Source organism: Ursus americanus, chromosome 2 (assembly GCF_024610735.1).
Source record: "Ursus americanus isolate L20-20 chromosome 2, mUrsAme1.1.p, whole genome shotgun sequence".
Classification (NCBI taxonomy): domain Eukaryota; kingdom Metazoa; phylum Chordata; class Mammalia; order Carnivora; family Ursidae; genus Ursus; species Ursus americanus.
In genome coordinates this window covers 6,180,860-6,194,254 of record NC_142128.1, presented here as the reverse complement: position 1 = coordinate 6,194,254, position 13,395 = coordinate 6,180,860, and the positions used below count along the sequence as shown (strand labels likewise).

At 48.3% G+C, this 13,395-nt stretch overlaps 1 protein-coding gene across 1 annotated transcript in view; it reads right to left on the bottom strand.

The window, feature by feature from the left end:
- Positions 1-2,394: 2,394 nt before the first annotated feature.
- Positions 2,395-13,395, bottom strand: part of MYH16 (myosin heavy chain 16) — a 51,997-nt gene continuing 40,996 nt past the window's right edge. The window contains exons 30-36 of the mRNA XM_087865499.1: positions 11,642-11,834; positions 10,460-10,663; positions 9,330-9,455; positions 8,123-8,293; positions 7,318-7,518; positions 6,076-6,307; positions 2,395-2,775 (exon numbers count right to left, since the gene is read on the bottom strand). Coding sequence (XP_087721625.1) covers positions 6,107-6,307; positions 7,318-7,518; positions 8,123-8,293; positions 9,330-9,455; positions 10,460-10,663; positions 11,642-11,834 — 1,096 coding nt within the window. The 3' untranslated portion in view covers positions 2,395-2,775; positions 6,076-6,106. The remainder of the gene's footprint in view (positions 2,776-6,075; positions 6,308-7,317; positions 7,519-8,122; positions 8,294-9,329; positions 9,456-10,459; positions 10,664-11,641; positions 11,835-13,395) is intronic.

The following is a 13,395-nucleotide window of genomic DNA, read 5'->3' as shown; positions in this document are numbered from 1 at the left end:
GTCTTTATTGTGGTTTTTGTGGGAAGGAATGGGTGGGGCAAGGTGAGCAGGCTTAGGATTGGCTAGTTTGAATAATTTCAGTAGACTCCGGAGTATAGGAGCTGTCCCTAGTTGTCTCGTATCTGGCCCTGGGATGATTAGGGCAGAGGAATAATGCCTCCGAGGATATAAGAGCAAACTAGAGGAGGAGATTTGGAGTATGGGCTCTGGATTGGTTAGTCTGTATGAAAGCCGTTCGCTATCTGTAAGAATTGGCTAGCCCTGGGAGAGGCAGTGTCTCCTCAGTCAGGGAGGCCCCAGATGGCAGAGTATCAAGAATACAGAAAAAAAAAAAAAAAGAAAGTACAGTTAATATAATCAGAGACACAAAATTTAGCAGCCTTGAAAGCTAGCCCAAAACGTTTAGCAAAACCCCTTTGCTCCATTTATTCTGCAGAACCTGGTGCCAGTGCCCTGATTTTGGTCTTCATGGATACTAATTAATGCTATTATTTTGCAAGGCCATAGAATATATCCTTTTAGACCTTCAAGCCATTCTGAAATTACACGTCCTTAGGCAAAAATAGCACATGTGGCTAAATGAAAGCCATTTTCTTATAAATACTGGATCAGAAACCTTTCCTCGTTCCACCCAACGAAGAATTTTTAGCTCTGCTGTTAACTGGTGTTGGGCAAGTCACTAAGCCCACCAACATCTGCGCCCCGCCCAACCCCTCCAGCAAAGTGAGGAGCTGCTCTGAAATTCTCCACATGTGGGGAGACCGTGGGTAGACTATCCACCGGGAAATGATGGTGAGGTCTTAAAACTTCATGGAAATCCCCTTGCATTTCTCCAGTAAGAGACTCGTTGCTGTCGGCTGCCAGACTGACAGGCCAGGCCAAGCCTCCTTTGGGAGATCAAGTGTTAAGTCCTACAGAATGCTAGAAGAAGCTTGGCAAGTGTCTAAGTGTTGTGCATAATAGGCTCTGTGCCAGGTTATCTTGTTTAAACTTTACATTCCTAAGAGGCAGCTACTGTTATTATTCCTCATTTAACAGTTGAGAAAACAGGAGGTGAGATAGGTTAAGTTGCCCACAGTCTCACTGCTGAGAAAGTGGAACCCGTATTTGTCTGACTTCAAAGTATAAGAACTAGACTTATTTTATGTAATTACAGAGGTGGAAGAGTAGCTCCAAATGAGGGCAAAAGGCAGGGAGACATATTCAGGCTCAATTTTACTTTGAGCCATGATTGTCAGTCAAAACGGCAGTGGGAAGGATTCCGATCCAAGTTGGATTACCATTTTTTCAGGGATGTTATGGATGGGAATCTCCAATTGGCTGAGAGTTGGACTAGACACCCTCTGACTATCCCTTTGAGCCCTAAAATTCCAGTATGTGTAATTCTACTTGTGTGATTTGGTGCCTCCCAGGATATTCACACAAAGCAGTTGGAGACCCCACCGCCAGAGGGCAGTGTCTTCTCATTTGATCCATTTGTACGGAAGGAACCGAGTGGGTTCCCTCTGGAGCTGTCTAGAGAGTGCCAGGTGTAGAACCACCACAGGGCTGAAATGGGCTAGTGTGGAGAGAGAGTGGGAGTCACCAACGGAATGTTAATATCCCTTCCTTTACCAGCTGAACAATGATTTCTGTCTGCCAGGGCACTGGAGAGAGATCAGAGTGCTTAAACTCAAAGGGAAGACACCATTTCCAGGGAGTTGGGGGGAGGTGCCGTCTGAGGGCTGTGCACTGGCAGGGAGCCCTCATGGTGCTGTCTCCTCCAATCCTGCACTCCAAAGACTAGGAAAGCAAGGGGAGGAACAGGGTCCAGGATGTTAAAGGTGACAACGGAAGCCCTCTCACTCTTGGGAGGGTTGAAGGACCCAGGAATATTCAGCCTTGGAGAAGAGAAATCTTGGAGAGACATGAGAACTGTCTGCCATGGAGGTCGTTCTGCAGGGTCCTAGGTATCAAAACCAGGGTTAACAAGTAGATGCCGCCAGGGGGCAGGTCTCAACTTGATTTAAGGAAGAATTTAAATCGTGATTTAAGGAAAATTTGCCTGTGTCTGCTCATCCTGGGAGATGTCAAGGTAGAGCATGTCGGGGCCTTGTGGGTCTTTAGCCTGGATGGATCCTGTAACATCCATTCAGGGATTCTGTAGTTTTCTCAGCTTTATGGAACCTGGTTCATTTTCGTATCTGTGGTCTACCCTTTCAAAATTTGCAGTGAACCTCACCAAGACTGCATAATTCTCATGGTTTCCGAAAGAAATAAGCCTGTGAATGAGGATATAGGGATAAAACAGAATTCGGACATATTGTAAAAATTGCCTTTGGATTTAGAAGCCTTAGAAAAATAAAATTTCTTCCCTTACAAACAATCTCCAGTCTGTTTTTCATGTTTCTTTTATTTAAGCTGTATTGGGACAGGGCATTAAAATTGTCCACAGGAGGAATTACTTCTAGAAAACAGCCAGGGCACACAGACATTACATATTCCGTCTTTGACATGAACATGTAGGATCTCAACTGAAACAGACCCACTGTTACTGCTATCCAAGTGCTTACACAGCTTGATGCAGTGTCAGAGAAGCCACACTAATTTTAGTTCTTCAAATGGCTGGGTATTTACATACTCAAACCCTTTTCCCCCACAGCTATCTTTATTCTGTCGCACCTGTCTCTTTCTGACTTGTACTTTCTTTTGCATAGTAAACATTCTCAGGATATCCAGTTTTCTATTTTCATACGTTTTTCCTCTCAATGGTCTGCTGTTGAGATCTGTGTCACCCTGGAAGGAAGAAAGAGAGAGGGTGAGAAAATCCTTGTGGACCAGAGCCAAGAGTTCTGACATCTTTGCCTCCTTCTTGCTGGAGAGACGGTGTCCCCTAGATGCATGGGCTGCAGCTGCACAGGCTTCCTTCCTCATAATGGACACCATTATTGGATCAGAGCTGGTTCATTCTATGTGAGGTTGTGAAGGTTAGAGACACCTTTGGGCCTGGGGTGCCTAACTGGGCCTGGACTGCATACAGGCCATTGAGAGGGCTGGAGTGTGGTCCCCAGGGATACAGTGCTCACCACGAGCCTGCCTGTGGTGTCTCATGAGGGGCCCACAGGCTTGTTTTGCCATTGTGATATGTCCTCCCGAGAAAGAAAAGTTGCTCATTACATCCCACACATGGATTTAAAAACTAAGCAAGATTTCCCTAGGGAAATTATGGGATACTTGTACCCAATGGGGCTCTTCACATCCTCAAGCATGCCTGTCCAGCTAGCTTCGTCTCCCACTGCATCCAGCACTCTCCCCTCTTTCTGAGCTCCTCTTCCCTAGTCACGCTCTTCCCTTGTATGCATCTGACCCCTGCGCTTAGGCATATGTTGGGTCTTCTATCTGGAATTCCTTTCTTTCCTTCCCTATCTGGTGAGGGATTAATTTTACTTATTCTTTTTAATTTCCATTAAAAACTTGTTCTTTTCATTTATTTTACTTAATCTCAGAAACAATACTTTTATAATATACTTTGATCATGCATCTGGATGTCATGGCAGTATCAATTGCTGTAAAAATGTTGATAAACTTCCTCTCAGTTTCTGTACTTTTGTTGTCCTGGGCAGGTAACAAATGGACCACTCACTGAGTGGCACTGCCTTAGACTTTTCTTAGACTTTTTCCTCCAGGGAGCTGCTCTACCCAGCCACCTCAGTTTAAACTAGTCACTCCTCCCCTGTCATCCTCCCCTGTGAGATGTCAACACAGCATCACAGAACATTCACTCACAGCCTTGTGGTGATGTGTGCTTCTATTTCTCCACCAGATTCTGAGCTCCACAAGGGAGGACATTCTTTCTTATTCATTATTTATCTCTGTATCTCAGAGTCCAGACCTAGTCCATATTCAGAGCTTGGTCAATATTTGTGGAACTGAATATAAAGCCACTTTGGAAAACTAAACTCTTGTGGGGTCTTGGCTCAGTGTTGACTCATGTACTAATTTGTTTAAGACATCTCCTGGCTACTGATGGCGTATCTAGCCCTGTGACCAACAAGGGGAAATGGGATAAAAGAGGCTCATCACCTCTGGGTGCCGTTGGCAGGACGGTGGCCTTGTGGTGTGGAGACAGAGCTGTTGGACCAAGACTAGCACCCCAGGAATAAACAGTCACTAAGCCAGGGCAGAGGATCTGTTTCACAAGATGGCTAATCCTGGAGGCTGAGATTTAGCAAGTGGAAGGAGTGAACTACCTCCGGAGTCTGGGTGGCACAGGGAGCCTCCTGAGTAACCCCCGCCAAAGTGAGAGTTCAACAGAAGGGACTCCTTGCAGGGTTTTGCCCCAAAAGGAGATGGTTATACGTTAATTGTAGTATTCATCCAAAGGCAAGCCTCTGGTTTCCTTAACTTCTTGAGCTAACCATTACTTAAGAATTAGAGAATTAAGAAAAAGATTATCTCCTATCTTTTGTTTCCTCCCTAACCAAATGATAAGAAAAGTCTTAGCTTGAATTCAAAGGTCAGTGGGGTTATCACTTTTGACTAAAACCCAAACTGACCCAGTACTGGAAGAGAGCTGTGAGTGGGGAACCTTACACATCCATCTGGATGTGCACACACAAGACCAGAAGAAAATTCTCATAATCCATGGAGGCTGGACCATCAGTACACTGAGACTTCAGCCCCATTCCCTCCCAACCTAAACCAAGTCCTTGATCTTGAGTTGTCCTACTTAATCCTAAACAGAGGGCAGCCTTATTCATCTCCGCAGTAATTAAAATAAAAGACAGCTTGCCTTTCCACAGCACAAGGCTTGTATGACCATGAGCAAGTCACTGAATTTCTCTGAGCTCATTTTCCTCACCTGACAAATGGAGATATTTATATATCTCCTTACCACAGGATGAATAAGATAGTGAAAAACATTACCACGTGCCTAGTTCTGGTAAAAGGCGGAGAAGCCTCTGTTCCCTGGCTCTGCGTTTCTGTAAGGGGAGATTTCTGCTACGGCCTTGGCTCTAACACACCCGACCATACATCTGATCACCGTAGGGCTGGTTAAACCGCAGACGCTGGGCCCGCCTCCAATAACTTCTGATTCAGTAGGTCTGGAGTGAAGCATAAGAATTTGCATTTCTAACAATGGCCTGTATGCAGTCCAGGCCCAGTTAGGTACCCCAGGCCCAAAGGTGCTGATAATGCTGCTGCTCAAAAGGACCGCGTTTTGGGGGAACCACTGCTCCAGAATAATGTTCTTTGCCTCTTTCCTCATCTTTCCCTTGCTCCATTCATGGGAAGAGGAGTGATTTATCCTGTGTTTAGAAGCAGGAACCAGGAAGGAGGGGATGAACCCCATCTGGTCTCTCCTTTTGGATCTGCCTGTAGGTTTGATGAGTTCTGGTCGTCCCTCCCCTTGGAGTGGGGGTTGCTCCTTGTGGAGCTGGGCTGTGGTGGTTCAGTTCGGCAGGTACCTTTAATCCCTTGGATACCCATTAAATTCTTAATCTAGAACTATAATAAAACTATAGCATTTTGACTTTTATATATTTGTCTCCTACATTTTTTTTCTCAGTCGATTCTGAGTTAAAGAAAATAAGAAAGGACTCTTTTACATGGTCTCCTATGGGACAGTGCTCAGAAATGGTAGCTGCAACTATAGTTATTAATGTAAGAAATCTAAATTCAACCAGTATTGATGAAATCCTCAGGAATAATGATATTGTGGGGCTGTGAAGGATGAATACACACTGGCTGTAAGCTTGCAAATGTCCCTATGGTTCTCCAGTGGAAACAAGCATTAGCACCTGTCTGCCAGGCCTAATGTCAAGGGGCATCAGACATGGAACCTGTCTTCAAAGAGCTTCCACCCAGATGGGGGAGCATCATGACCCCCAGCACCTGTGTTACAGGTGGACAGCGCCACGCCCGAGGGCTTCGAGAAGGCAGAGAGGGAGTGGTGCAGCTGAAGGGACCGGGGAGCTTTGGAATTCCCATGGTGTGAGGTCAGGGCACAGCAGACAGGAAACGTCGAGTCGGAAGGAGCAAAGCAGGAGCAGGGAAGGAAATTTGGGGCACGGGCATCGAGAGTGGAGTCCGTACCTACTGGCTGTGGGCTGGAACGTGGAGAGCGTCACTCCTCAGAAAGGGTTTTGGAGGAGCCTGTCTTGGACACCTGGATGATCTCCACGGAGGTGATGCCTTTGCCAGCCACGCGGTGTCTGGTGCGCAGCTTGTTCAGGGCGGTCTCTGCCATGCCGGCCCGCTCCTCAGCGTCATCCAGCTCGTGCACTGTCTTCCTGTAGCGAGCCAAGGTCTGGTTGGCCTGCTCCTCCTGTGACAAAGGCATGGTGGAAATCAGGGTGGAGACCTGGCTGCTTCTGGTTAAATGTGCCTCGTTATCAGTTCTACACAGACATGTAAGAGTCCAGGCTTTCAGTCGTTTCAGATGATTCTTTTTTGTCCTTGACATCCGTATTTCTAAATACAATGTGCTCTGTTACTGCTTCTGTCATCTGTGGTTTTAGGCATCAGCTAGTGGTGCCCCACTATGAAAGATGTGGGTTTAATGCTTTCCCTGGCCCCCACCACACATCTCCCATCCCCTCGTCTCCCCAGGAGAGTCGTAGTGATGTTTTCGTTAGAACCACACTAACAGTAAGCCTGGTCTTTATCGAGCCTTTCGGGAAAGGCACTGGTTGTGTGAGTGGCTGATGGATTCAGTGTGGTAGCCCCAGAACTGGCAGCAAACAATGGCAGGGTCAATATCTATGTCGGGGTTGGGATGGAGGGGTGGTTGGTGCCGGTAGGTGGACGTGTGGTTTAGGGTTGAGACTCGAAGCCATCATTTGCTAACCATTTGACTCGGATTTTAACGATTACTAACATAACATAAATACCCCACTCTGGGCTGTTTCCTCACCTGTGAAACAGACTAAGAATATCAGTCTTCCCGCCTTGTGTTGGGAGGATCAAAGAAGGGAATGGTCTTGTGTCTCACAGGATGAGCCGGAGGGAGAAGTTATCCTGGCAGAGGCCACAAGGGGCAGCAGAAGCAGGACAAAGGCAGCCAAGACCTTCCCGGTTTTGGAGCACACCTTGCAGTGGGCACCCTAGTTAGCACGGGTGTTCTTAGGGGATCTTTCCATTTTCTACATGTTCTTATCTCCAGTGTATAGTATCCAGTCTGCTTCCAACACGATAGTGAGAACCAAGTGCCACGAACATAAAGCTCTCAGGGATTGTCTTTTGGCTGATACCTGATTCCCTGTGGTTAATTCTAACCAAGTCTTGAGACCTGGGCTGGGAAGGGAGGTGTATTAGGGACGCACAGCGAGCACCTACCGCTTCTTCGATCTGCCGCTTGTAGACCTTCAGCTTGTTCTGCAGCTTCTCCACCAGCTCCTGCATGCGCTGGTTGGTCTTGTGGTCCTCCTCCGTCTGGAAGACCAGCTCTTTGAGGCGGCGCTCATTCTTGCGCAGTGTCTTGACCGTCTCCACGTGCTGTTTCTGCTCACCATCCAGCTCGGTCTCTAGTTCCTTGATCTGAGGGAGGAAGAGAGGAACATGGCTGAGGGAACGCAGGTTTTTGAACTTGGGAGCTCAGTGGCCTTGGGTGGGGGTGTCATGGCTGCCATGTCCACTTCCTCCCCAGAGGAGAGCAGGTAAGCTGTGGCCAGGGGGGTCAGGTGGGTTCTGCCTTTCATGCACCTGCTGCGGTTGTCACATGTGTCCCTTTCCCTGAGCCTCAAGTTTCCTCCTCTGGGAAGTGGGGGAGGCAGGGGCCAAACCTCCTGGGCCCCTCTAGCTCTGACACCCCATGGTGAAGACTAAGGCTTGTTTTAAGTAAGTAATAAGGGAGGAACAATGTGGGAAACAGACCGGGAGCAGAGACGGAGGAAGAATCCTGGGAACTGCCCTGCTTGGGGGTGACGCACATTCTGGGGGAAAGGTGGTAGGGGGAGAAGGAGGAGAAGTGGAGCCCTTTGTATAAATAAATTACAGCTCTTGTCTCAACTTCCTTTCCCTTCCTAGCATTTGAGTAACCCAACTCCTCATCAAGCGCTGGGCTTGGTGTTTTTGGGAAAAGGCCCCTGCCCAGCCACCTCTGCCCTTTCTCTGTCCTGGCTGAGCTCAGGGGTGCCCTCACCCTGGCTTCCAGCTTCATGATCGTGCGCTTCCCTCCTTTCAGGGCCAGCTGCTCAGCCTCCTCCATCTTGGCCTGCAAGTCTTTGATGGTGATCTCGTAGTTCTTCTTGATTTTCTCCAGGTGCATGCAGTGGTCCTGCTCTTGCCGGAGTTCTTCCGCCATGCGGGCAGCCTGTGGGAGGGGAGAGGACGGGGGGCTGGAGCTGGGTTCCCATGCAGCCTCACAGTGCTTCTGAGAGATGAGGGACCTTGTCCTCCGGTCTCTGGGAGACCGAGTGGTGGATGAGGAGAACCTCGCTCATGTGCTGCTGGGTTTTGGTAGAGGGGGTGCCCCATGTTCCTGTGGCCCTCCGAGTGAAAGGGGAGGAGGCAGGCTCATGCACGCACAACCAGGCCCCCCAGTTCCGTAGACTCCACCAGCCTGGGGCTCTCCAGCCCCTCTTTGCTGTCTCCTCCACGAGGCACACAGCACAGAGGGTGGGAAAAGCACAGGTCTGGAGGAGGAAGACAAAGGTCTGCATCTGGCCCCTGTGTGGCCTTCAGCAAGTCACTTTACCCTCTCATCCTTGTATTCATTCCACAGATATTCATAGAAAATCTGTATGCTGGGTGTGGGTCTGTGCTCTCCCGACATAGCACCAATAAAAGCAGCAATATTCCTGAGCTCCTGGCATTTCAATCAAGTGAAAGCAACCTGGCAATAAAATCTGTATTCCCTCATCTTTAAAGTTGGGTACATGGTTTCTGCCACTCAAGGTTATGGGAATACTCAAAGGGATATTGGGGCAAAACCACTGGCAGCACGTCCTGCTGAATCTGCCCCTGAGTCCCTGGACACAGCACCCATCTTCCTTTCACTAATGCTCTCCTCAAGACTGGTTTAATGCTCCTCCTTGCCAAAAGGCCTGCCCAGAAAAGCTCACTTTCAGTGGCTCCTTTGACCCAGGCCCCAGGCCTCAAGCACAGATCTCTCACACCCTCACGTGTAGCTTGTAGTTTTTCCTTACTTTCATGTATTTGGCTTTTCAGAAAAGCCTCCAGACTCCTCAGAGCAAGGACCACAGTCCTACTGGCAGGGCCCTGCTGCAGAGTGACCCTTGAGTGGTTGGGGTAGCCTTCCCTGCCGGGGGTGGCCTGGTCTTCAGCAGGCAGCTTGGCCTGGAGTGCCCAGGCCTTTTCCACCAGCCCCAGGCAGCGTGCACACTTACGTCAGTCATGGCTTTCTTGGCCCTCTCGTCGGCCGAGCGGAACTCACTGATGAGCTCCTCGTGCTCATTGGAGATGCGCTGGACATCTGACTCCAGCTTGCGCTTGACCACAAGGAGGCTTTGGTTCTAGAGGAGAAAATGAAGACATCACTGTGAGCCAGAAGTCTGCACAGTCCTTTCCATGTCCAGGAAAGAAACACAACCCTCTCCCAGACACATTTGCCAGACTCCCCAACAGGAAATGGCCCTGGGCTCCCTGCTTGGGGTAGGGTCTCTCCCAGCATTTTTCTCTGGGTTTTAGAGCAGAACTTGTGTCACAAGGAGTCCAGGAATAATGTCATTTAGGCCTGGGATGGGTGGCAGCTCTAGAATAATCCTGAACTCAGAGCTGGGAAAACCCAGGTTCAAGCCCCAGTACTTCCACCTACGTGGGTAAATTCTTTACCTCTAGGCTTTGGTCTTATCTCTAAAATGGGGTTATAATCCTTGTATGTCCCATGCACATTTTTTCTTTTGGTGAATTCACATGAGATGCTTAGTAAGAATTAAGCTGTGCTGGTAAAGGATTGCACTATCAGCGGTACTGGTATTACCACCAGCAGTAGATGGGGGTCCCCACTGCTGACCGTGGATACGCCACTCAACTCTCTGGGTCACGGTTTTTCATTTGAAAAGTGAATGTCAGACTTTGGAATATTCTAGACCCCTTCCAGTTCTGAAGTTCCGTCCTCAGCTACACTGAAGATAATGGTGATCCTTAAAATTGGCTAAATCATCAGAATCTCCTGAGGAGTCTGGATTTAAAAGTTTAGATTTCTGGAGTCCCACCAGAAACCCACTGGATCAGAATTTCCAAGGGAACGTCTGGGAGTCTTTGAAAGCTCCGCGCAGCCGTGTGCATGCACACTGTGTGTGCACTGAACTTGGTTAAGACGGTACATTTTGTGTTATGGGCTTCTTGCCATAACAAGTCAAGTCTCTGCAGGTGAGTTCTGAAGATTTCCCAAATGGGGACACTATCTGCCTTTAAGTTCTGAAGGAAGCCCACAAGGTTTGGGCACCACCCGGGCCTTGTCCCAGTGCCCCAATTATGAGTCGGCCTAGCACCCCCCAGGAAGCCACCATCCTACCTGGATGTTGACCTCGTTGTGCCGCTCGGTGATCTCCACCACCTCCTGCTCCAGCAGCTTGCGGGAGCGCTCGCTGCCCTCCAGGCCTGAGCGCACTTCCTCCAGCTCTGTCTGTAGCAGGCTCAGGCGCCGCTCCTGCAGGTTGTACTGCTCTCGCAGCTCCTCGTGCTGCCGAGCGTCCTCGTCCATCTGGACCTGCAGGTCCTGGGGGGCAAGAGCACCTGGACTGAGCCCACCTTTTGGGTCCTGGCATGGTCTGGGGCTGGCCAGGCCTGAGAAGCTCTGACCTTTATGGACCGGGCTCAGGAGGGAGCTGGGGCAGGGTGGGGAGGTGGAGTCCACAGAGGAAGAGAGTGCAAGGTGTAGACCTGCCCTTCGGGAGTTCACGGTCTGGTTGAGGCCTACCTAGCTGGCCAGGACCCAGGTGTCCAGAAGATTTGTCCAGTGGGCGGTTAGCATGAGGTCAAGGCTTTTCCAATGATAGAGCACCTGGTGTTTCTAGCAGGGCCTTCTCACAGAGGCCTTCCTCCATGACCTTGACCATTACACCCCTGCTGGCTAATCCACGTCTCCCTTCTCCTGGTCCTGTTATTTCTCTAGAGCACTTACCACCTTTTTTAATACTACAATTTTATTTATTTGTTGTTTGTTGCCTATCTGGAGGGATGTCTGTTTGTTGCGTGCATTCTTGTATCCCTACCACTTAATATAGTGCCTAGAGCAGGCAGGTCTCCAATAAATATGTGTTGAATGCATGGATCCAGCCACAGGTGCTTGAAAAATTAGCCTGATGACAGAAGGGGATAAAGGAAGTCTTCAAATCTATGCTTATTTCTTAAGATGAGTGGTGGGTATATGGCTGTGTATTATGTTCTTTATTTTTCCGTGCCTGAATTCACTTTTAATAAGTCAAAAATGACTTTCAAAACCAAGACAGGCCCAACTTTCTGTTTTCCTGTTTTCTTCCCTCTTTTCAGTGGTCCAGGATATGGACTTTGGTGGTTGGGGCCTCTCATGCATGAGTCCCCAGGACTCCTGCTCCCTGGAATGCCAGGCTCCCCACATTGTCACTTTCATGCCTCTGTCCTAGCTGCAGACGTGCATACAGTTAGCTTCCAGGAGTCCTGCAGGCTTGGGGATGGCTTACTTTGTCATTAATTCTTCCTCCTCCCAAATTGCTACCTTGATTTGCTGTTGTAGCCTTTTCAGGGTCTTTACAAGTTCGCTGTTGTTCTTGTTGGCGTGGTCCAGCTGGATTTCCATCTCATTCAGGTCCGTCTCCATCTTCTTCTTGAGCCGAAGCGCCTCTGCCCGGCCCTTGGCCTCCGCTTCCAGGCTGGCCTGCAATGACTCAATTGCCCGCTGGTGGTTCTTCCTGCAAGTCCAAACAGAGACGGTCTTGGCATGCTGGGCTCGCTGGTCAGGCTGTGCTTACCCTCCCTAGATTAGAGGTCTGAGACCTTCGGCATGGATATGGCCACCATATTTGAAATTAAACCCTATCTCCCCTTAAACGTGTAAGTGGGGGAGCATTGTTCTTTGGGAAAAGGAACGAAGGTCAATGTTTACCACCTATCTTTTGGGATCTCAATTCATATAACATGCAAAACATGCAAGGAAACTGAGGCTCCACGATGACGAAAAACATGCCAGAGGTGTAGCCCACCATGGAGTCAGGATTGAAACCCAAATGCTAGCCCTGTTGTTTAAATTACAAAATGTGAGCCTTGGCCGTACCAGTCAGATTTATGTCTCTCTTTAAAACACCAGTCATTGCTTGATTGTATTTGCTATATTTAATTTTATTGTAATCAATGTAATGAACATTTTCACAAGGCCCTCATAGAAGCTGTGTTAATCTCCTTTCATCGAAGGGGACTATATTTAGATATTCAAAAAATAGTTGTTTCATTGAGGGAGATAAATGGGTAGCACGTAAAGATCCTGTCACCTGCCCCATGCTGTGTTCACCTCTGCTCCACCCCTGAACACCTTCTGTGTACTTGCACATTACTGGGTTTGTAGCACTTTGAGAGATGAATTCAATTTCTAGACATGGGAGAAGGTGTCATAACATTCTCAGAAGAGAACAAAATTTTGATTCACTTTTACTTAAATAAATTCAAGAAAAACTATAAAACAGGTTGAAAAAAGTTAAAGAAGAGCTAAATAAATGGAAGGACAATCATGTTCATGGATCAGAAGACTTAATATTGTTAAGGTGGGATTCACTGCAATCCCTATCAAAATCCCAGCTGACTTCTTTGCAGAAGCCGACAGGCTGATACTAGAATTTATACAGAAATCCAAGGGACCGAGAATAACCACAACAATCTTGAAAAAGAGGAACAAATTGGAGGACTCACACTTCCCAAGTTCAAAGCTACTACGAAGTTACAGTAATCACGACATCGTGGGGGTGCCTGGGTGGCACTTTTGGGGATTGAGACTCTTGGTTTCATCTTGAATCATGGTCTCAGGGTTGTGAGATTGAGCCCTGTGTTGGACTCTGCGCTTGGCATGGAGTCTGCTTGAGATTCTCTCTCCCTCTCCCTCTGCCTCTTGCACTTGTGCTCTCTGTCTCTTTCTCTCAAATAAATAAAATAAATCTTAAAAAAAAACCCACAACAGGGGCGCCTGGGTGGCACAGCGGTTAAGCGTCTGCCTTCCGCTCAGGGCATGATCCCGGCGTTCTGGGATCGAGCCCCACATCAGGCTCTTCCACTATGAGCCTGCTTCTTCCTCTCCCACTCCTCCTGCTTGTGTTCCCTCTCTCGCTGGCTGTCTCTATCTCTGTTGAATAAATAAATAAAATCTTTAAAAAAAAAAAACCCACAACATTATGGTCCTGGCATAAGGACAGGCCTATAGATCAATGGAATAGGATTGGGAATCCAGAAATAAACCCTAGTCAATTCATTTTCAACAAGGTTGCT